Source organism: Dendrobates tinctorius, unplaced genomic scaffold, assembly GCF_039654945.1.
Source record: "Dendrobates tinctorius isolate UK_male_01 unplaced genomic scaffold, ASM3965494v1 ptg000216l, whole genome shotgun sequence".
Taxonomy (NCBI): domain Eukaryota; kingdom Metazoa; phylum Chordata; class Amphibia; order Anura; family Dendrobatidae; genus Dendrobates; species Dendrobates tinctorius.
Genome location: NW_027361883.1, coordinates 7,351,736 through 7,376,735, shown reverse-complemented (window position 1 = coordinate 7,376,735; position 25,000 = coordinate 7,351,736). Strand labels below are relative to the sequence as shown.

Sequence of the window (25,000 nt, the reverse complement as noted above, 5' to 3'; positions counted from 1 at the left end):
GCAGGGGAAAGGGACTGGAGGAGATGTGACGGAAATGGGTCACTGGTGCAAGTAGTTGGGCGAGAAGATGCAAGGAGCCTGCTTACTTCTTCTTCTGTGACTGGTTCAAAATCAGAGAGTGAGCTAGATGCAGTGGGGGAGGGAGGACAGTGCGTGGTATGAGGTGATTGGGAGATAATTTCCTGTCGAATCGGGTCAATTTTTTCTTTGAAGTAATTAGCCAGATCGTCAGCTCTGAGCTCTGTGGTTGGGGCCTGTACTCTTGGATTGAGTAGAGAATGAAAAGTGTCAAAGAGACGTTTCGGGTTATTTGACAGTGAGGTGATGAGGGTGTTGAAATAGGTTTGTTTGGAGAGGTGAAGGGCAGTGTTGTATGTTCTAAGCATAAACTTAAAATGGATGAAATCTTCATGTAGATTGGATTTTCTCCACAGACGTTCGGCGCACCTGGAGCACCGCTGCAGGAAACGTGTTTGCACAGTGTGCCAGGGTTGTTGCTGTCTGCGTTGTGGTGTTCTATTTATAGGGGGTGCAAATTCATCCAGGGCACTTTGAAGTGTTTTATTGTAATGCTTCAATGCAGAAATAGGACATGAGAGGGAGGAGATAGGGGCCAATGAAGACTGCAAGTTCTTCATAAGTTTCTGGGTGTTAATGGCCTGTGTGTTTCTATAAGTCTGGACAGTGGGGGTGACCTGAGCAGCCTGGCAGTTCTTTATAGAGAATGAAAGAAGATTGTGGTCAGAGAGCGGGAGAGGGGAGTTTGCAAAATCATCCACTGCACAAAGCCGAGAGAAGACCAAGTCGAGGGAGTTTCCGTCTTCATGCGTTGGAGAATTAGTAAGCTGCGAAAGGCCAAATGAGGAGGTTAGAGATAAAAGGTGAGTAGCAGATGGTGAGAGGGGAAGAGCAATGGGGATGTTGAAATCTCCCATGATGAGGGTAGGGATGTCACAGGAGAGAAAATGTGGAAGCCAAGTGGCAAAATGATCCAGGAACTGATGGGAGGGGCCGGGAGGACGATACACCACCGCCACTCGCATGGAGAGGGGGGTGTAGAGTCTGACGGCATGGACCTCAAAAGAAGGGAAGACAAGTGAGGGTACTTGAGGGATAACCTGAAAGGTACATTTTGATGATAGGAGCAGACCAACGCCTCCACCTGCTCTATTGTCTGATCTTGGGGTATGAGAGAAGTGTAGCCCCCCGTATGAAAGAGGAGCAGCAGCGGTAGTGTCTGACTGCTGGATCCAGGTTTCAGTAAGTGCCAGGAGGTTAAGAGAATTAGAAAGGAAGAAGTCATGGATGAAGGAGAGTTTGTTACACACTGAGCGAGAATTCCAAAGTGCACAATTAAGAGAGACAGATGGCATACAGGGAATATTAATAAGATTAGAGGGGTTTCTGAGTGTAGCAGTCGGGGGGTTTGACTTTCTATAACATGGCGGACCAGGGTTGGGAGCAATGTCTCCTGCGACTAGGAGAAGGAGGATAGAAAGAGTGAGCAGATGGTTAAGTGATTTGTGAGAGCGTCTCTGATGTTGAATGGTGGGACTGACTGGATCTGTGCAATTTAACAATGCGAAAAGAGCGTGAGTGCTATTCATAGGAGAGGAAAGAAGCGAGGGGCAGATATGAATGGAGTGTAGAGAGTTAATGCCAGGGCGGTGGATGTGTGTGAATGCAGAGGCCAGGATATAAACTACACAAATGCATATGGTATATATTTGTTGTACTCCAAATGTATAGGGAGTAGATGTATATAAATGTCTTACCTGTCTCCTGCCCTGTCTAACTGCCATGTTATAACTGCCAATAGTACTTTGATACATGTACTTCGATTACATGTGCATAAATGCCCCCTGCATAAATGCTCCCCCTAGCTAGGTCTGAATATATAGGAGGTTAAGGCTAAGTTTTTTTTTTTTTTTTTCTTTTTTGTTGGCTCTCTTCTCGTTAATCAATCACACTAAATTGAGACACCAGGACCCAATAAAATGTTGTGGTCAAATAAACACATGTCCAGCACTACATGGATCATAAAGCACTTTAAAAAGTTTCTTGACCTCACAACATAAGGGGACAAGCAGAGTAAGTTGAAAAAACTATATACCAGATATAAGCTTGCAGAGTTGAAAACACAGAGATAGCATTCAGGATTAACTGCTTGCTGACATTGAATGGAGACACAGGAGTGGATTCAGAGCAGAGATTGGAAAAGCTGGTTACCAGATATAAGCTTGCAGAGTTGAAAACACAGATAGCATTCAGGATTAACTGCTTGCTGACATTGAATGGAGACACAGGAGTGGATTCAGAGCAGAGATTGGAAAAGGGTGTATAGGGTGTTGATGTCATTAGACCACACCCCTCCTCATTAGAGATGCAAATCACCTGATTTACATAATTGGCAGGTGGCTTTCAAGCCTTTTCAGCTTGGAGTAGGACATGTATAAAAAGGATGATGTGATCAAAATACTCATTTGTCTAATAATTCTGCACACAGTGAAATACTATCCTGTGTGAAACCATCTGCTGAGCCATTTATCTAATCCTATCACGTGTGATACTGTCTGATGAGCTGTGTATCTAATCCTATCATGTATGATACCATCTGCTGAGCTGTGTATCTAATCCTATCCTGTGTGATACTGTCTGCTGAGCAGTGTATCTAATCCTATCATGTGTGAATAGTACTGTGCACCGCAGGAGAATCTTCAGGGCCAAATCCGCTGCGGATCCGCAGCAGAATCCACAACATGTGCACATAGCCTTACACCTGCATCCAACACACACCCTAGAGTAGCACGGACCCTGGATAACACCTGCTTGGGTCATAAAGGGTGTTGGGAGGTGGGTGGAGCTAGAGGGTTCAGAGTGGGAGAATAGAAGGGAAGTTAGGAGAGTCTTCCATTGGGGAAGAGGTGGAAGGATGTATGTGGAGTAGCTCTTGGTCTGGAGGAGCTGCTCGAAGGAATAGATACAGAAAGAAGCTCCCTGTACAGGGAAGGGATCCCAGAGGCATGGGCTGGGTGGGAGCCACCCGTGGGGCTCATTCTACACTGACGGATGTCAGGTCGCAGAAGGGTCTTGGCCCCTAGCCCAGTGTAGTCTACAACGGACTCAGCTAGCGAGCCAACAGGTGTGGCACCTTTAGGTACCTCAGCCACTAACCACAGCAATCTTCACCGGAAAGGCAGCCAAAAGGAAATGTAGAGTACTTTACTTTACCCGACAAGGTCCGCGGCTTCTGGCCTGGTACACTTACTGTGAGGTGTTGCGTAGGAAGAGGCGAGAAAGCAACACTGTGAGACAGCCAGGAAAGGCATATATAGATGGGAGTGAGGAAAGGTGTGCTCCATCTGCCTGGGAGTTGATTGAGCCCTTCACCTGGAGGACGCAGCACCAAGCAGGCATCTGTGCACACTAGAACTGTCAGTAAAGCTTTGGAACTGCACCCAGCTGTGTCCTCTGAATTTTTAACTCAACACTCACTCAGCACTGCTACATCTACCATCATTAAACTTGACATTTATGACAACAACTACTGCCCTAGGACAACAGCTCTGCCTGTGGAGAGCTATTCCCACTCTACTGCATCATACCATCAGTCCCAGAGGATCTGCTCTGCAACATTGGTCACTCCTTGACTAGTGTTGAGCATTCCGATACTGCAATATCGAGTATTGACCGATATTTGCGGTATCGGAATTCCGTTACTGAGTTCCGATACTTTTAGTATATCGAAAATGAGAATCAAAAGTTCTCATAATGCAATGAGCCAGGTTGATTTTATTCAGCCAATGAGGATCCTAAGAAGTGTGGGCACATCCTGTTAGAGCATGTTAGGCATGCAACTACTGGCATGGCTGTGATTCGCTGCTGAAATGATGTCATGATGCACTATAAAAGCCGCCGCCATTTTGGGTTCACACTGCTGTAAATTCAGTTAAGGATAGGACGCTGCTGTTCTGAGGGACAGTGTGACCTAGTGATTTGCTATATTGTGCTTTACCCAGGCTACTTTATCAACCGCTGTAGCTTTCTTTTGCCTTGCAGCGCTGTTCACGGCTGTCTGCGAGGTCTCTGTGTGTGAGTGCAGCTGACGCTGTAGTGTGTTCTGCATCCAGCCACCTCCGGTTGTAGTCCACTCAGCGTGCATCACTGCCTCATACATTGTCCTTTTTTGCATTAGTGCTGCTCATTTTTCCAGATTTCTCCTATTAGTGTGGTTCCATCCGTATCCAGCTAGATTGCTTGAAAACACTAAATAGGAGTAGATAGAGAAGCTTTTCTGCAGCCTTGCAGCACTGTTCATGGCTGTCTGCGAGGTCTCTGTGTGTGAGTGAAGCTCACGCTGTAGTGTGTTCTGCAGCCACCTCCGGTTGTAGTCCGCTCAGCGTGTGTCACTGCCTCATACATTGTCCTTTTTTGCATTAGTGCTGCTCATTTTTCCAGATTTCTCCTATTAGTGTGGTTCTTTCCGTATCCAGCTAGAATATTTGCAAACACTATATAGGAGTAGATAGAGGAGCCTTTCTGCTAGCTTGTGCCCTGCAGCCCCAGCCAAATTAGTATTAGCCTATTTTATGGAGCCTCATCTATTGCATTGTAGGTTACCTTCCTGCATTGTAATAGCTACAAAAAGTTTGTAATACTATCGGTTTTACATCTTTGGGCACATCCAGTGTCTTTTTGTGGAAAAAAAAAGTTAATAAAGTTCACCAAACACTCCACTTTACAGTTGTGTAGGCCACATTAGCTCATATTAAAGTCTAGTCCACACTTTATAAAATTAGTGTTTCTTATACCTGTTAGCAGCTGTTCAGGAATAAGCACACTAAGCCCTTAGTACTTTTCTGCCTATCTTTATCAGTCTACCAAGATGAAGAAGGCAGGGAGTAAGGCACGTGGTCATGGGCTTGGAGTTTCTGCAGGGAGTGGATGTGGGGATTCTGTGCCTGCTGCGGGCACCAGTGACTCAGCATCCCCCCCGTTTTCCCAGGGAACAGTCCTTTATGCGCAGCTTTGTAGGCGCTAGCCATACCCCACTGCTGCGGGACGAACAAATTGAAGCCATTGTCGGATGGATGGCAGCTAATGCATTGACTTCAATTAGTTCCAGATCCTCTCAGGTCCAGAGCCCTGAAGAGCAACCATCTGTCTCTTCACCACCTGCCAAATTGCCCAGGCAGTCAGAGAGCCCTGGACAGGAGCCATCTCTACTTCTGTTCTCTGAATCTGTTGGCTTGGAAAGAGGGGGCCAGCCAAGCAGCATTCGAGAATTTGATGAAGAGGTAGTATGCAGTGATGAGCAACAGCTTTGTCTCTCTGAATCTGAAGAGGCGGATGGGCCAGTGCCTTTGGTCAGCACACCTCAGTACGCATCTGATGATGAGACTCAGGTGCCACTTTCTGGTGCGTGCTGTGCTGTCGAGACTACCCAGGAGAAGCAGTCGTTTGAAGAGGGTAGTGTAGATGATGAGGTCCTTGACCCATCATGGCATGAGGTACAGGAAGGTGGTGGGAGCAGCTCTGAGGAAGAGATTCCCCGAACGGCCAAAAAGGAGGGAGAGGGAGGGGGCAAACTCGGTTGCCTGTAGCCTCCACTTCGGCACCCATTAGGAGCATGCCTCTTCCAAAACTCAAAACGGGCTATTCCTGCTATTCCATTTGATTGGGTGAAACCTCTATGCCTTTTATGTCTCCTCCACCTCCCCCAATACATTCTACATTCTTCTTAGTTGTTTTCATTCATGTAGAATTAACGTACAAGGAAAGTAAGGGTTTATTTTCATTCCGATATTTGTGTCCCATTGATTCCGGTATCGGAATCGACGATATCCGATATTTTTGGGGTATCTGTCCAATCCAATCCGATCCGATATTTCCCAATATCGGAAGGTATCGCTTAACGCTAATCCTGACCAGAAACCACAGGTGCCATCACAAACACTTTATTGCAAACTCTTTATCATCCCTTGTGAATATTTCCCCTTTTAGTGGCTGCCCAGGGCCACGGACCAGGTCACTGCCACTGTGACACTGCCCCTTTAAGAAGGGGCCCCATACCGAGTACCCCATGGCCATGGCGGGCACTCCAATACCATCTGCTGAGTCATGTATCTAAACCTATCTTGTGTGATACCTTCTGTAAGCCGTGTATCTAATCCTATCATGTGTGATAAATCTGCTGAGCCACGTATCTAATCCTATCATGTGTGATACTCACTGCTGAGCTGTATATCTAAAACTATCATGTGTGAAACCATCTGCTGAGCCATGGATCTAATCCTATCATGTGTGATAAATCTGAAAAATATGAAGTTCTATCCTCCGTGTAACCGCTGCAGACAGTGCTGGGCAGTGACCGGTGCAGACAGTGCTGGGCGGAGACTGGTGCTGACCGTGCTGGGCGGTGACTGGTGCAGACAGTGCTGGGCGGTGACCGATGCAGACAGTGCTGGGTGGTGACCAGTGCAGGCAGTGGTGAGCGGTGACTCGTGTAGACAGTGCTGGGCGGTGACTGGTGCAGACAATGCTGGGTGGTGACCGATGCAGACAGTGCGGAGCAGTGACCGATGCAGACAGTGCTGGGTGGCGACCGGTACAGAGAGTGCTGAGCAGTGACCACTGCAGACAGTGCTGGGTGGCGACCGGTGCAGACAGTGCTGTGTAGTGACCGGTGCAGACAGGGCTGGGTGGTGACCGGTACAGACAGTGCTGAGCAGTGACCACTGCCGACAGTGCTGGGTGGTGACCGGTGCAGACAGTGCTGTGATCGGTGCTGACAGTGCTGGGCGGTGACCACTGCAGACAGTGCTGGGCAGTGACCAGTGCAGACAGTGCTGTGCAGTGATAGGTGCTGAAAGTGCTGGGCGGATACCGCTGCAGACAGTGCTGGGCAGTGACCGGTGCGGACAGTGCTGGCCAGTGATCGGTGCAGACAGTGCTGGGTGGTGAGCGCTGCATACAGTGCCCGATGCAGACAGTGCTGGGTGGTGACCGCTGCAGACAGTGCTGGGTGGTGACCGCTGCAGGCAGTGCTGGGGCTGATTTCCCACACACCGATCCCTGAGTGACGTCCTGCTCTGCACTGTGTGAATGAGGTCGATGCGGAGCCTATCTTCTATAAGAAGGTGCCGGATGCCGGTTACACCCCTCAGACTGTACATACCGGTTATATTGGAGATCTCGCCTTCTGGACACAGGACGCAGTCATAGCAGCAGGTGTGAATTGTCGGTTTCCCCTTTTTCCAGCTTCCAGGGGAGCAGGGATCTGAGCAGCGGGATACTGGGACCTGAGAAACATATGAGAATGTTACCGGAGAGACAAAGACTGAATGCTGAGAAATGAGACAAGTGAAGGAGCCGCAGGGTGGACAGGCTGCAGCACAATTTAGAGGGTGGGAGTGAAGGGGTTAACTTGTGTGACAATCAGGATGGGAGGGATTTGTGGTGGTGTACTGGAGTCTGATTGGTGGGAGGCCGTTTCGGAGGCGGGGTTGTGTGGTGATATATAAGGGACAGGGGAGGGTTCCTGCCTTCTCTTCCACCCTGGATCCCGCTGCCCACCCACCCTTCTTCCTGTCACATCGGCGGGGGATAGGTCCAGGTTAGAGGCTGGTCCAGTGGTGATGGCATTTGGAGGGAAGGCACTAGTACGGTATGGTGGCTTCTGTGACAGTCCAAGGCCACTTGGGGGTGTAAGTCCTGTGAAGTTAGGGGTACTAATTCAGTGTTATTAATACCTCATTCTCTGGGCCGGTGCGGTGCGACCGGGGAAGGTTTGGAAGGTTGTGGGTTCTGCCTCTGCACCAGACCTATCAGCTGGGTAATGTTATATAATGTTCGGGGTGCCAGGGATGTGGGCGCCCCAAGTCTGTGGCAATGTTTAATAAAAGGCTGCTGCGGCTATTTTACCCAAGTCGCAGGCAGTCATGGGTTTATTTCATGGATATTAGTTATACTGGTAAGAAGTGATGGTTACATTTGACACGACCAATAATCCTTCTTTATCTTGTCATGAAGAGACTAATGAACTGTTCGTCAAATATCAAATGTGATGAATTTTCAGAAATCCTCAGGTCCCAGACAGTGCAAACAATGTGTGATTTTATTCATTTAAACCCCCCAAAATGCCGCCTCCATTTTACACATTGCAAAAGATTACATTAGTCACATGACTTGTGGATATGGGACGGATCCCCACTCCATCTTATATCCACCATAACTACAGTAAACCTAGGCACTAGAATAAATACACAAACACACTGTTTTGGTTGTCAAACTGGCCACAGCTTTATTTAAATCACAGGATTAAAAGAATCACAGTAGCAGTCAGGTGAAGTGCTAGTACATTGGGATTCACAAGTACCGTGATACCCCCAGCTGTCTGACATATAGAACCAGGACAGACAGCCATAAAGGGGCGGCACCAGGACAGACAGCCATAAAGGGCCGGCACCAGGACAGACGGACATAAAGGGGCGGCACCAGGACAGACAGCCATAAAGGGGCGGCACCAGGACAGACAGCCATAAAGGGGCGGCACCAGGACAGACGGACATAAAGGTGCGGTGGATCGCCCTCCCAGGGCTGTGGGGGTACTCGGCACCGGGCCCGTTGATCTCAATGGGAGTTGTCACAGAAGCTGTGACCCCGTCCGTGGCCCTGGGGCTCCATGGCAAAAGGGGGTGAAAGAACAATGAAATAGAATTGATGAATAGTTTGTGACGCCACCTGTGGTGTTCGGCAAGGGAGATGTTAAGCCGACTCTGCATGCAGATCCTCTGGGACTGGTGGTGTGTTGCAGCCAAGATGGTGAAGCTCCCCACAGGTGGAGCTGTAGTCTCAGGGCAGTGTAGATGGAGGGGCGGCTGAGAGGCGCAGGCAGTGTAGCAGCTGGTACCCAGATGTAGCGGTACCTGGTGTGTTGGCGCAGGAATGAATGGAGGACACCAGGGCTTGTAGTTCCAAAGCTTTACTCACAGTCTGTAGTACACACAGATGCCTGCCTCCGTGCTGTGTCCTCCGGGTCAGGGACTCAGTCGACCTCCAGGCAAGATAGGACGCTCCCTTCCAACACTCCGCCAACATGTGCCTTTCTGAACGTCTCCTCTATAGCGCCTTTAAGTGTGAAGATCTCCTAGTACTGAGTTACACTGGAGTTCCTCCTGACAGATGTTCCCAAGAACTCTACTTGTATGGCAGACAGCTGTAGCCTGCTTCGGGGACTCCTTACTCCTGAGTCCCGGCTCACTATCAATGTTGCTGTTGTGCCCCCATGTCTTAGATGGGAGTAGTGCATTTACAGCCCACTACTCCACCGGTGTCTGCTGCAGAACCATTAGTGTCCATACAACCTCGGGGACCGGGCCCTGGCCTTGCACTTAGAACTTCTAGGCAGGGTTCTTCCTCTAACCCACGTCCTCTGTTCCCTTTTACTCCTACGTTCCATACTAGTCTTTCCTTCTTATGGAAGATCAGGTTTCTATTCAATGTCCTTCTCTTTCTTTCCTTTCCCATGCCAGCAGACCCAGGTCACTGAGATCTGCTGCAGCACCTCCTTCCTCCATCCCTCTCCCAGGGATCTTCTTTCCTCACTCCTCTCTGAGTGACTCTCTGACTGACCTGAAATCCTATCCCTTCCCGCTCTTTTATGTATTCTAACTCCACCCGCCTCCCAGCACGTTTAGTGTTCCAAGCAGGGAGCCACCAAAGGTGCTCTGCTACACTCCAAGCAGGGAGCCACAATGTGGCTTTGCTGAACTACTGTGTTATGTGGGATGCAAGGGTTGGAGCATGGTTAGGAGCCTCCAACCTTCCTGGATGGTGGGGTACCACACCTCAGGAGGAGGTGCAGTACCTCTGTGGCAACTGAACCCTCAGGGGCACCACAGCGGCACCAGGACAGATGGCCATAAAGGGGCGGCACCAGGACAGATGGCCATAAAGTGGCATCCCTAGGACAGACAGTCATAAAGGGGCGGCACCAGGACAGACAGCCATAAAGGGGCAGCACCAGGAAAGACAGCCATAAAGGGGCGGCACCAGGACAGACAGTCATAAAGGGGCGGCACCAGGACAGACAGCCATATAGGGGCGGCACCAGGACAGACAGCCATGAAGGGGCGGCACCAGGACAGACAGCCATGAAGGGGCGGCACCAGGACAGACAGCCATGAAGGGGCGGCACCAGGACAGACAGCCATGACAGACGGCACCAGGACAGACAGCCATAAAGGGGCGACTCCAGGACAGACAGACATAAAGGGGCGGCACCAGGACAGACAGCCATAAAGAGGTGGCACCAGGACAGACAGCCATAAAGGGGCGACACCAGGACAGACAGCCATAAAAGGGGTGACACCAGGACAGACAGCCATAAAAGGGGTGACACCAGGACAGACAGCCATAAAAGGGGTGACACCAGGACAGACGGCCAAAAAGGGCACCAGGACAGACGGCCAAAAAGGGGTGGCACCAGGACAGACAGCCATGAAGGGACCACCACCAACGAGGCCATTTGACACCTTAAATGGACTCGGCCCTCATCAACCAGTTCTACATGCTACGGAAAGTCTGTGCCTACAAGTAACGCAATTCCAGAGCTCCAGCAGAATAATTTTATCATTGCAACTCTACCAAATTATGATCGATAATACGGTAACTACAGCAAGATATCAGTCACTAGACATCCTGCAATGAGGATCCCTTTATGGGGAATGTGGAAAGTAAACCATAATAAAGTTGGTGGCCACAGTCGGATACCTGTATAATGATATCTGTCATGCCTCAAAATCTATTATGCTGCAGGTATCGCAGCCAGCTGTAATAATTCACCACTTCACAGATTTTGGTTCTAGAAACCACCACTATATACAGTAGCTGTGCTGGGCAGGAATTATTCCTTAACCCTCCGTCAGGAACAATGGATCTGACAGGCGCAGCTCTTCTACTTTCATTTCTCCCTTCTCACCAGATTTTCAGGAAACCCCCTCACTCCAGATAGTCTCCTGGCTCTAGCTGCTGTGTGAAACCTGATACCACAGTTGGTCTGCAGAGCTTCAGGAAGGAAGATATAGCTGTGCTGGCTTCTCAGGCTCATTGGTCCCGAACACATCACACTTTATAAGGTTGGTATGTAATGTTTTTAGTCATTACTATTGTTTATTTAGCTTGTTTTATGAATGGATAGAGAAAGGTTTTAGGATACTTTATATAAATAAGGCAGATTTTCTTACAAATGAAAGTGTGCTTCTCAGGAGTTTTGAAATTTGTGTATATCAAAGTTATTACTTTTATGTTGAGTAAATGGGTTTGTTTTGCACCTGATAATGTGTAGTCTCTTTTATTACATCCCTATGAAGGTCTCTGATCACTTTTAGATCACTGAAATTGAGAAAATTAGATATTCTAGGCATTTTTCTAGCCTGCGCTTGACAGGCACATTGTTCCATTATGAGTTAGTGCGAATATTGTTCCTGACAGAGGGTTAAACCCACTTACTACTACTACTACCGGAAAAGAGAAAACCAAAAACAAAACACAAAACAAATATCCTAAAATAAAAAAGTAAAAAATAAATTGCAAAAATTGAATGAAAGTAGTAATAATAATAAGGGTATGTAGTTAACATAATTTTGATCAAAATAATGTGCAAGCCATCCCACCACTTCACGGCAACCCCCGTGGGACAGTCCTAACTCTTGTATTTAAAACCTTTCCACTTGTCAAGTGACATAAATATGTCAGAGGACAAGTGGGACAGAGGGACTGAACCACCCGTAATAGCATAGGCCAGACAGGATGGCTTTTCCAACTGAGAAAAAGGGCAGTCACAGCATTATATGCACTGAATGCACTCTGAACTAAAAGAGAAACTGCTGGAAAAGAGGAGAGTGTATATAAAGAGATACTATAAATAAGGAGTAATTAAAAGCTATACACAATATAACATCAAAACCAACCCTTAAATAACTTTCATATTTGGATATATTAATTGAAATAAATATGTCTGAATGCATTACGAATAACCCTGCCACGCCATTGTTGATTGTTTAATACAGTTGATGACGTTCTCTGTTAACCGCTCTAACTGGGTCAAAATCATCAAAGAAAGCATCTTGCTTGATTACTTCACCCTTAGTCACTCCCCACTGACTCAATGGCTAGGTATACTGTTCTTCAGATTAATGCACTGCTTTAGCCAGAAGAGTTGGTCAATATAAACAGTGGGAATCTCAAGCCATGTCCTCTGCTGTCTTCCATTCTTCTACAGCCACTGAGGTTCCTGCTCAGCAGAGACATTGGTCCTGGCATGTTGCACAGGCTAATGGTATGCATCTGGTTGCTGCTGTTGCCCCAGGTTCAGCTAAAGCAATCAGCATTAGTCAGCAATGAGCAGACACCCCTGGGACTAAGTCCTGTTTTTTCCCATCTGAGCATGCCCGTGAGACGACCACTCATTGGTGGTCAGAGGTCACATGTTCACGTCCTCAAGCAGCTCAGATTGGGCCATTAGCAAGGTCCTGGAAGGCTGCGGCTATAAAAGGATCGAATAGCCGTGCGCTAGTATAATCCATGTGGAGTGAGTGTTGTGCATGTATGAGTGTCTCTGGTGAGTGACTCATTATGAAACCCCTACCGTTGGTACGCATGTGTTGATCAACCTTGCCAGGTAGTGCCTAGGCTGATAGTGCAGGGCCGAGCTTCAGCGCCAAGTAGTGGCTCTGCCTGTACGCCACTGTGCACTTGGACTGCGCTCCACAGTAGCCAGCGTCGATTAGGGGTGCTTGTAAGAGCGACGCCATGCACCTAGTGGGTCTAGAGAGGCTCTTACCCCGCGTCCTTGGGGCACAGTCCTGTGTCTGTACACTAGCGCTGATTCAGCTGTGCCTAGTGACAGTCAACAGGGTATGGCATCTGTGTTCTGTGGTTCTGTGGCTCTGTGAAGCAACAGTGCCCATTGCCACTACATACTGGGTACCATTTAACCCACGTGTGTCCAGTGCGATACCGCCATTTTGTGTCCGCCATTGCCAGCAGCAGTTAACATCTCTGCACGGTGGACCCCAGGCTGTGAACGAACCTTATTACCATCTTCTTATTATTTGATGCATTCCGCCAGCCCCTAACAATATGCTGCAACAATAAATGAGGAGAAGCCACCTGCTCCTCTACAGCAGTTAACGACAGACACGGCTCTCAAATCACCAGCTGCACATAAATAGTAAGAAATATAATATGTAGGTCTAGTATAAGCTGCCTGCAGCCATAGGTGTATGTGCAGAATACTGCAAGGTCTGTATCCCAATCAGTCACACAACATACATACAATAGACGAGAAAGGGCTGAAAATGGGGCCCATGATATGTCCTCTAGAGCAAGGTGTAGCATCACACTAGGAGTGCCCACTGAATGCCCCACCAGGTGCTGAGTTATTAGTGCCCACTGAATGCCCTGCCATGTGCTGAGTTATTGGTGCCCACTCACTGCCTGCCAGGTGCTGAGTTATTAGTTCCCCACTGAATACCCTGCCATGTGCTGAGCTATTAGTGACCAGTGAGTGCCCCGCCATGTGCTGAGTTATTAGTGCCCACTCACTGCCTTCCATGTGCTGAGTTATTAGTGCCCACTCACTACCCGCCATGTGCGGAATTAATAGTGCCCCACTCACCATCCTGCCCTGTGCTGAGTTACTCCACAAATATTTATTTTTATATATGATGATGATGAAACATATATATTAAAGCTCCAGGTAATCCACTCAGGCCTGTGCTAGCCACCATCTTACGTAATATAAAATAAGAACTTGGTGGGTATACACTGATCATGCAATATGAGGGGGACAATACACAGAAACAGGATGTATATATCAGGCAGGACAGTGTGCTACATAAGAGGAATAAAAGCTTCCATAACTACAGAAAGAAAGAACTAAGCTGGAAGTCAGGTCCAGATTATACAGTATGTACAGCAAGGAAAAGCCTGTATACACAGTGTAGTAATAAGTAAAATATGACTTCGCTGGAACATTCCAGAATCTCCCATTGTTACACTACAGATTATACTTTTGCTTGTCACATGCTGGAGATGTGACCCCCCTCCCTCCTTCCCCCTTAGCAGCTGTGTGTGTCTCCTCTGCCTGCTTGAAACCCTACACCAGACACATCCTGTGCACACATTCTCCTCGCCACAGCTAAGCTATATAAATTAGCTAAGTGAAAAGAATGTCTTTGTTTGAAGCACCATGCGGCTGGATGTATGTATGAGTAATATTCAAGAGGCTGGATCGTGAAAATGATATGCGACAGAGATATAAAAATCACATATCCGCGTAGGACATGAAACCAGCCTTCTGGCCCATAATTTTCACTGTTCCAGCACCCATAGAAACAGAGAACTGGATTTCTCCTAAACGGTGTAACATAACTACTGCATGTTTGGTTTTGAATTATTATATTTGACAGAATAAAAAGAATGATACCATGTGCGTGTTTATATGAGGTACCCTCTGCGAGATATAGTTATAAAAAGTTTTGTAGTCAGAATTGTAGCTCCAAGAAAAGGGGCTGACCCTCTCCAGACTGCCCCTTTTGTGAGGTCACAAACTCAAAGCTTTAAGGCATTCATTTCCAAAAAATCATTCATTCGAGCTGGAGGTTTGATGCCAAAAGGACCCCAGATGCAGGGCAACATGTGGCCCCCGCCTCCCCACATGGTTAGCCTACAGACCATCTAAGCAACTGTAAGTGTTGATCTATGTTAATCCCTTTTATTTTATATTTGCTTTGTACATACCTAATGTCTCAACTTTGTAACATTTTTTTATCTGTGTAATCACTGCCCACCCTTTTGGGAATAAATTATAAAACTTATTAGTCTGTCTTCATGCTCTAAAAATGAACACGTGCCTTTAAGATAATTACGCCACTGATTGGGTTGGCTTCAAACCCCTCTATTAAGTTTATAACTTAAGCAGAGAAAGCTGGAGCTGGTGGTGTTGAAGTGTGTTTAGGTCGGTTGGGCTAGCTGGCAGTGACAGAATGGTTTTAGAAGCTGATTGTGTGGCTGCAGCCAAAGCATTGATAATTCCCTCACTGCAGCGGCCTAATCGCCCGTGCACAACAAGCAGCCCGTCCGGAAACCAATTATCCCAGGTGTAGTTCCCTGACTGACCTGAGGGTAAGGGTGGCGCTGGAGAGCTGCGAGTTCCAAAGTGGAACTGAAAAGTGGGTATTCATAAATCCCCGCAGTTCGTGGAAGATTGTTAGCAGTGGTGGGACATTCAAAATAACCCACCTGCGGTAAATTGTTAGGGCAAGAATAGCTTGCTGTTTTTATCACATGGTGCGAGCGGTGGGATAACTAAGATAAGCCCCCGTGCGCCTGTGATAGCCGTGTGTTGGCAGTGCGTCGCATCTCTCCGTCCATGACATACCGGTGTCAGCGGGTGGGATCGTGACATAATATATATATATATTAAAGCTCCAGGTAATCCACTCAGGCCTGTGCTATCCACCATCTTACGTAATATGAAATAAGAACATGGTTGGTATACACCGATCAAGCAATATATGAGGGGGACAATACACAGAAACAGGATGGATATATCAGGCAGGACAGCGTGTAACATAAGAGGAATAAAAGCTGCCATAACTACAGAAAGAAAGAACTAAGCTGGAAGTCAGGTCCAGATTATATGTACAGCAAGGGAAAACCTGTATTCACAGTGTCTTTATACACAGCATGATCTGTATATAGCAGGGTGAGAAGTGATAACATGGACCTCAGCTATGTATCCATGATAAGTATACAGCACATTTGGATGGAGCCTTTACACAGATACCACATACATAGTGAAAGCAACCTGGATACACAGGATATGTACACACAAAATGATCAGCATATAGCATAGATGAGGTCACATACAGGTTACAAGACTCCATAAATGGGAAGGGGAGAGGGAATAATCAGCACAGCAAGGCCACTACACACAGCCTTGCCATGGAGTGCAGCCACTCGTCCTCAGCACACCCCATCCCCCTCACTCTTCCCCTCTCACCCTTATCTCCAGCACATGTGCCCACAGAACTAATGGCAGACAATGTATGTGTCCACGCTCTGTCCTCTCATACATATACCATCCCCAGCTGCTCTCCTCTCACCAGTGTCAAGTAAACCCAGCTCCACCATGTTACGGCAGACCCTGTACACCTGTAGCAGCCACACTAGGGGACATGGTGGCCACATGAATCTCTGAGGTAATACTAATCCCATATATGATGTAGGGGCTGATACTATATTGATACATGATGTCTGAGATGATTGTGCTCCTAAAATCATCTGTAATGTGAGGTGATGACCTCCTTTCACTGCAGACATGAGGGAACATGGCAGATACATGAATTCTGAGGTAATATTGATCCCATACAAGATGTAGGAGCTGAAACTACACAATGTCTGAGGTGATTGTGCACCTATCATCTGTAATGTGAAGTGATGACCTCATGACTGGCTATATGAATTTCTGAGGTAATATTAATCCCATACATGATGTAGGAGCCAGCTATGTGAAGTGATAAACCCCCAGTATTATATTTCCCTGTCTGATGTCTTCTCCATTTCATCTGGTGAAAGAAAGAGGTAGAAAGACAATTTACCTCCTCTATATAAACCCCCATCCCCCACACAGAGAGAGACCAGCCCCCACTATCCTCACAAAAGAGACCGTTACCTCATCTAAATAAGCCCCACCCTCCTCACAGTGGAACACCAGGCACAAACTCAAGCTTAAAATCAACAGCAATACACACAGAACTGCAGGAGTTAAAAGATCTGCACATCCCAAAATTCATGCCCTCCTGTGCCTATTGCTCCGGTGGTTTCTTTAGCTTTATAAAGCTTGTCACGGGGTCCTCCGATATCACATAATCAACAGAGCGAGGGAAGTGTGAACAATCCCAAGACCTTTGTTATAGGCAAAGCTAAAAGGTCCATAAATAATTCGCCACACTGAGGATACAATAGTTCAGAACACGAATGCAGTTCAGTAACAGGATGAATGACCAAGGAGATGAGAGTCCAAAAATCCAGCAGACAGAGGATAAAATGGGTCCATATGCTTCCCCTTCTCTCTGATGTGCCGTCTTCACACGATCATCGCCACACAGGGTCTGACTTGAACAGCTCCTGTCCTCACCAGCCCCCTCCTTACATCCAGGGGTAGTCAGATAGGTGTGGGGCAGTTTTCAGGCCTCCCAGACTTGACAACGGTGCCTTGAGGATTAAGGCACTACAGGGGTTTCATCAAGAGGTATAGATACAGTCAAGCTGCCGGCAGTACGTGAGCTAATTCAATTATCAGACTTTTGGAAGGTAATTGAGACACTAGACAATATGGGGAATACACTGAATAATACAGGGCAACAAGAGAACACTATGGAAATGCATAAAATATAAATGTACACAAAATGATACCCACATAACATATCACACCATCACAAACTCTCCCCCCTCATAATAAGTGAGCATGCAATGAGGTCTACACAGACCTCTGGCCTGCTCGCTTTAGTCCACATTGCTCAATCGTTTATCGTTCCTTGTACAGTGGCAGGGGTAGGTCGGCCTGGGGAGCCTATGGTTCTTCTTGTCGAGATAGCCCATCGGTGTTCTGGTGTTGGCTTCCCCACTTGTATTGGATGGAGAAGCTGTAGGGTTGTAAGGACAAGATCCACCGCAGCAATCTTCCATTGTCCCCCGATACGTGGTTCAGCCATGTGAGGGGGTTGTGGTCTGTAATAATTTTAAAGTCTCTGCCATACAAGTGCAATTTTTTTAGCGCCCATACGATGGCAAGGCACTCTTTTTCAATAGTGGAATAGGCAACTTCCCGATCCAGTAATTTCCGACTGGCAAAAGCAACAGGATGTTCTTCTCTGGCGGCGTTCACTTGGTTAAGTATTGCCCAATCCCAAAGGTGGATGCACCTGTCTGCACGAGGAACCTGCGCTTATAATCAGGGGCAGCCAAGACAGGAGCAGTGATGAGGTAGGTGTTTAATGCTGAAAAGGCATCCTCGCATGCAGTCGTCCACATCACATTCCTAGGCATGTTCTTGCGGGTCTGGTTGGTTAGGGGCTGGGCCAAGGTGCTGAAATTAGCAACAAATTTTTGATAGTAACCAGCAGTTCCTAAAAATGCAAGTACTTGCTTTTTAGTCTGGGGTCTTCACCAGTTGCTAATGGCTTCCACCTTGGCAGGCTCTGGCCTTAGGGTCCCACCCCCTACTCTATGACCGAGGTGCTACACCTCAGCCATCCCTATTTGGCATTTATCAGGGTGAATGGTCAGTCCTGCAGTAAGGATACAGTCTAGCACTATGCCCAAGTGTTTAAGATGTTCCTCCCAGGTTGTGCTAAAAATAGCAATGTCATCCAAGTAAGCACAGGCAAAGTCCTGACATTGTTCTAACAGTCGATCTACCAGTCACTGGAAAGTAGCGGGGGCAGTTTTCATACCAAAGGGCATTCCCAGGAACTCAAAAAGCCCAAATGGAGTAATGAAGGCCGAGCGCTCCCGAGCGTCGTCCGTTAGGGGTATCTGCCAGTACCCCTTGCTCAAGTCTAACTTGGTCACAAATTGGGCACTGGCCAGATGATCCAATAGATCATCAATCCTGGGCATGGGGTAAGCATCACTCTTGGTGGCATCATTTAATCGTCTGTAATCAATGCAGGTGTTGTACCATACTTCTTGGGGACCAGGATGACAGGAGAGGCCCAAGAACTGTGGGATGGCAGAGCAACTCCCACTCATTTCATCTCCTCCAGTTCATTCTTTATCATGCCTTGAACAGCCGCTGGAACCCAGTAGGCAACCTGCTGGATGGGTGTTGTTTGGGGTTTCCACATGGTGGCTGGTGAGAGTAGTCTTCCCCGGCTTTGAGGAGAAAGCAGCAGCCCTTGGCTCTAGTACAGCAAAAATATCGTCCTTTTGTATATCCGATAAATGGGAGCCCAGGGGCACTTGTTCCAGTGATCCTCCCGCTTGGGCGACCTGGAGAAGATCGGGGAGACACTCGTTGTCGGCGGTATCACTAGGGGGGTGGCAGACGGCTAGAACAGGCTGAGATCGGTCGTGGTAATCTTTCAGCATGTTATTGTGGACGGTTTTCTGTCATCGACCACTAGAGTCCAGTGCAATAACGTACTTAGTGTCATTAAATTTCTTGACAACCTGATAAGGGCCTTCCCACAATGCTTGAAGCTTGTTGGCAGGGAAAGCAGTAATCATGAGCACTTGTTGTCCTTCCATAAATTCCCGGGTCCTGGCATTATGGTCATAATACCAGGTTTTTTGTCTGGACTGGGCCATTCGCTGGTGTTCTTTAGCCAAGGTAGCTAGCTGGGCGAGACAGTCTCTGAACTCTAGAACATAGGGAACAATGGGCATTCCGGTATCTGAGACGTCTCCCTCCAAATGTTTTTTCAGAAGAGTGAGAGGCCCACGGACCTTCCGGCTAAACAGTAGTTCGAAGGGAGAGAACTCTGTGGACTCTTGGGGAACCTCCCAATAGGCGAAGAGGAGATGTGGCAGGTATTTTTCCCAGTCTTTTTCAACGTCAGCAAAAGCCCTCAGCATATTTTTTAGGGTTCTATTAAAGCGTTTACGTAGTCCGTTGGTCTGCGGGTGGTATGGGATGGTGCGAATGGCTCGAACACAACAGGTATGCCATAGGGACTGGACCAGATCTGACATGAACTGCGTCCCTTGATCCAATAATATTTCACTAGGAAACCCTACCCGGGTATAGATTGTAACAAGGGCCTCGGCCACCTTTACTGCTGTAATACTGGACAGGGCCACAGCTTCAGGATACCAAGTGGCATAGTCCACCACTGTCAGGATATATTTTTTTCCCGACTTGCTGGGGTAGGCCAGAGGACCTATGATGTCAACAGCTACACTTTGAAATGTTTCTACAATTATGGGCAAGGATTGCAGGGGTACCTTATGTCGAGCTCCTGGATGCCGCATTCGCTGGCCCACATCGCAGGTGCTGCAATAATGGGCTACTGACTGCGAGATGCCAGGCCAGTAAAATCTTTGTGTGAGTTTCTTTTCAGTCGATTTCCTCCCTAGATGTCCAGCCACAGGGATGTCATGGGCCAGTTGGAGTAGCTGTGCCCTGTACTTCTGAGGGACAATGAGTTGCCTAGTTGTTGCGTCATGGTTGCCCTTGTCACTGACCTTTGCTACATGATAATACAGTCCATTTTCTCGAGTGAAGCCATCCCCATTATCTCCCATGTGCCCAGTTTCTGCCCTTCACCTAAGGGCTGCTAAGGTAGTGTCACCTTCTATTTCTCTCCTAAACTCCTCTCTGTCCCAAGACTCTCCCAATGTAGTAGCAGCAAACGTACAGTATTGCTTACCAACTCTGCTGCGGTTCGTGGTGGTTGCTCCCTAGTGAGGTCCGGATGACGTAGTGTTTGAAGGGCCTGTAGTTGGGTGACTGCTCCCACAAATTGGCACTGTAACTCCCCAATGTTGTTCCCAAGGAGCATATCTGCAGGAAGTCCTTCCATATCTCCAATTCAACACAGTTTTTCTCCACAACCATAATCCAAACACACAGAAGCTCGCTGTATATATTTGCGGGCACCCCCCCCCACCAGGACAATGGGAATTCCCAGACCATGGTAAATTGCCTCGGGTTGAACCACACGGGGGTCAGCAATAGTCAGGCATGCCCCTGTGTCTCTAAATCCTGAAACTTTGTATCCATAAATTAAGACATCCTGCGGGTGGTATTGCGGTTGCTCTGGGTAGCTAAAGGACAAAGGCCAGAGTCTGTACACTCCAGGAAGGGTATGTATGGTGCCGTGGTCGGTGGTCCACTTCGGTGGGGGTGGTGGTAGCTCTTCCTCAGGCAGGATGGAATGCACAAGATGCACTGGACGAGGTGGGGCTCCCTCCGAATCCTTGAGGGATAGCCAAACTACAAATTTCAAGGTTGCCCACACCCATAACATCTCCTCTCTGTGAAACCCTCAGGTCATGATCAGAACTGTTGGGGCCCAGGATGGTGAGGCGTGATTGTCGTCGGCTTGTGACTAGGTGAAAGGGCAGATATAATCGAAGGGGGACGGGGCGTGGGAGCAGGCTGTGGTTCATTGTCCAGAAGCCTTCTCCATTGTGGTCGGATAGTAAGGGCTTCATTGGCCAGGGCTGCAGCTCTTTCCACGGTACCCGGCATGCGCTCTCTGACCCATTCCCGTACCTCTGCGGGGCACTTTGCAAGAAATTGTTCTATAAGGAATGCCTGTATAACATTTTCCACAGTAAAGGCGTTTTCTGCTTCCATCCATCTCCGACATGCCTGGGACATCTTATGTGCATACATCCTAAATGATCCCCCCGTGGTGCATGGGAGGTCTTGGAACTTTGCCCTATAAGAGGCTGGGGTGATAGCATGGTAATCCAGGATAGTCTGCTTTACAGTAGTATAATCCCGATTCCGCTGTGAGTCAATGCTTCCATTCAGGAGTCCCACTAACAAACGCATCCAGTCAGAGTGGGGCACCTCCATCACAGCACACTGCTGCTCAAAGTCCTTGAAGAACCCCTCCACATCTCTGGAAGCCTCATCAAATTGCTTAAACTCAGTCCAGGTGATCCCTACAGGCTCCCGGATCGTTGGGTTTAAACTCCACATTGCATTACTCCCTCTTTCAAGCTCCATTGCTTCTTGTCTCTGCTGTGCCCGGCGGACAGCCTCTTCCTTATACTCCTGAGAGACGCCAGGGCCCAACACTGCCATCTCTTCTTCGTACCACATCAACCACTGGCTTTTTGAGGTGGGGATCCCTGTCTCCAGCGCTTGTCCTTCAGACATCTGGGAGGAGGTGGATGGGCTAGCACCCACCATTAGTTCAAGTAAGGCTTCTTTAGTCAGTCCCTGGTAGTTCAGGCCCAGGTCTCTGGCTCTCTCCAGTAAACTGGATACAGTCCAATTTCTGTACTCACTCTGTGGGTGGTTCTCCATTGGTTACACTCTGTTGATTCCATTGCTGCCACTAGTTATCACGTGGTTCTTCTCCGATATCACACAATCGACAGAGCAAGGGAAGTGATAACAATCCCAAGACCTTTATTATAGGCAAAACTAAAGGGTCAATAACCAATCCACACTGAGGATACAATAGTCCAGAACGCGATTGAAGTTTCATAACAGGATGAATGTCCAAGGAGATGAGAGTCCAAAAATTCAGCAGAGGATAAAATGGGTCCATATGCTTCCCCTTCTCTCTGACTTACCGTATTCACACGTTCATTACAACACAGGGTCCGACTTGAACAGCTCCTGTCCTCACCAGTCCCCTCCTTATGTCTAGGGGTAGTCAGACAGGTTGGGGTGGTTTTCAGGCCTCCCAGACCTTACAAAGGTGCCTTGGGGATTAAGGCACTACAAGGGGTTCATCAAGAGGCATAGATACAGTCAGGCTGCAAACAGTAAGAGAGATAATTCAGTTATCAGACTTTTGGAAAGTAATTGAGACTCTAGACAAGATGGGGAAAACATGGAATGATAAAGGGCAACAAGAGAACACTATGGAAATACATAAAATATAAATGTACACAAAATGATACCCACACAACATATCACACCATCACAAAGCTATTGCCCGCAATGACAGTAAAGCATCCTAACGCATGCCAATATCGGCATGCATTAGCAATGATGCGTTAATTCATGATGCACCCTCGAACGCGGTGTTCAAGGGTGTGTCAGGTCTAGCACACAGCTTCAGCTGCCCTTGCCGTGATTCAGCAGCATTTGCAGCTTCCGGCTCACTGACTGTTGTGTGATGTCCCCAGTGTTGGAAATCTACACTGTATATGTTGGAAAGGATTTGTGAGCAGAAGAGTGCAGTTGTTGAGTCTCAAAATCAACAAGGCCATCGTTATTCAGTTCAGAATCCACGCATCACCATCAGCCCCAGCGGTCTCTTTAAGCAGCGTCGGCCATTTCTAGTTGAGTACCACAGGTAGCATCACGAATCATCTCTTATAAACTTTATTTCCCCTTTAATCATTATTTTTCATTGGATGCCCAGGGCCATGGACCGGGTCACTGCTGTCATGACACATCTCCTTAAGAAGCGGCCCAGTACCGAGTATCTCCACGCCCCTGGTGGGAGCTCCATTTTGGCGTCACAAACAGGATCTTGTAGCCCTGCAATGCCGGGTACTGTACGCCAGAGATTTTGCTAAATTGTGAAAGCATCATCATTGTTGTGTTGCACGGCACGCGGGAAGAGAGGTGCCTGTTGTCGTGGGCAGATCCTGGAAGAAGGGTGCAAAGTGAATCACGGGCCGCGCTCTGTGGTGAGCGGAAGCAAGAGGCCCCGCCGAAAAAAAAATAATCTGGAGGAGCTCCATCGATCCTGTCTGCGGAGCAGCCACTTGCAATTGTAACACACGCAGGGCCTGGCTGAGGTTACTAGGGGGAAAGCAAATGTCCGGCTCGGGTGGAGACCCAGCGGCGGCATCAGCCCCTGTGATACAGCCAGATCCAGCGATGGCTGCAACCCCCATGATGCAGCCAGATTCAGTGGCGGCGTCATCCCCCATAAGGCATCCAGATTTAGCGGCGGCTGCAGTCCCCATAAACCCCAGCTACAGACTCCATAATGCCGCTATCAAATGCCGTCCATACCAGGAGCGGCCTGGTTACTACAGTACTCAGGGGAGTCACACACCCTGAGTGATTTCAAGGAGAGACTATATAGTTTGTTTAAAGTGTACCTACTGTCTGAGAGTCAAAAAGTCAGCATCCTCACTGGCCAGTTAACCGGTGCGGCCCAGAGGGAAGTAAAGTCATGGCCAGGCACTGATTAAAGAACTGTCAAACATATCTTGGCCAGGCTGAAGGACACCTTTGACATCTGCACTGCAGCAGAGAGATTCTTTGGGTGCAAAAAAAAGGGTACAGGACAGTATACGGGACTATGCTCTTAACTTCAGGAAGCACTAAGGGCTGTAAAGCAGGTTGACCCTGACAGCGTCCAAGATGAAGATAGGTTGCAAACGGAGCAGTTTATAGAAGGTCTCCTGTTTAACAATCAAAGGCCACAGCTGCGCATAATAGTCCTACAAAATCCTGAACTGGATTTGCCCACTTTGAGGACAGGGCCATCTGTGTGCTGCGTGATCCAGATCTTAGCGGCACACTGCCCCCTAGGCGTGCCGACATGCCAACCCAAGATAATGACTTTTCTGTGGATCTGTTTCCAGGTCCAGGAGCTGACCAAATTGTGGCTGCACTAACTACATCTATGCAGTCCATGCAAGAGGCTCCAAAGAAAAAGATTCAGCTGGCCTCCAGTCCGGATGACGTTCTATGGCAACGGCAGAGGAGGATTCCACAGACCAGAGGGAGAGACAGTGATCTCTACGACCAGGTTGGACAGCCCATCTGTCGCCACTGCAGCAAGGCGGGGAACATCGCAAGATTCTGTATTTTAAATGAGGGACCACTGAGCAGAGGGCCAACCCCCAGGAGTAAGACGCCCAGACCCACAAAACTGGTGAGACAAGTACGTGGGAGGACGGCCGGTTCTGCCCGTCGTGATTGATAGCTTCACGATTAATGCCTTACTGGACACCGGCTCCCAGGTGACGACAATGCCATATGTCCTCTTTAAGAGGTACTGGGCTGACTCAGACATTACTTGCAGCCCAGATGAAGACCTTGTCATTTTTGCCAGTAATGGTCAGCCCTTGCCTCAGGTGGGGTATAAAGAGGTGACCATCAAGGTTGGTCGAGTAGAATTGCAGTCACAATGTTTGATTATAGCTGATATCGACAAATAAAAATGCCATCCTATAATTACTTTAGGCTCAAATGTAATAGAATATTGTCTTGGAGAAATTATTGTTTTGTAACAGGTAGCGGAGACCGCCAGTTCCAGTCAGCAGCGAGTCCTGC

General features: G+C 48.0%; 1 protein-coding gene across 1 annotated transcript in view; it reads right to left on the bottom strand.

The window, feature by feature from the left end:
• The window catches only part of LOC141058893 (vomeronasal type-2 receptor 26-like), a 48,197-nt gene extending 23,932 nt beyond the window's left edge, over positions 1-24,265 (bottom strand). Inside the window, exons 1-2 of the mRNA XM_073555096.1 lie at positions 24,167-24,265; positions 7,178-7,301 (exon numbers count right to left, since the gene is read on the bottom strand). Of these exons, the coding sequence (XP_073411197.1) occupies positions 7,178-7,301; positions 24,167-24,265 (223 nt within the window). The remainder of the gene's footprint in view (positions 1-7,177; positions 7,302-24,166) is intronic.
• Between the last annotated feature and the right edge of the window lie 735 nt (positions 24,266-25,000).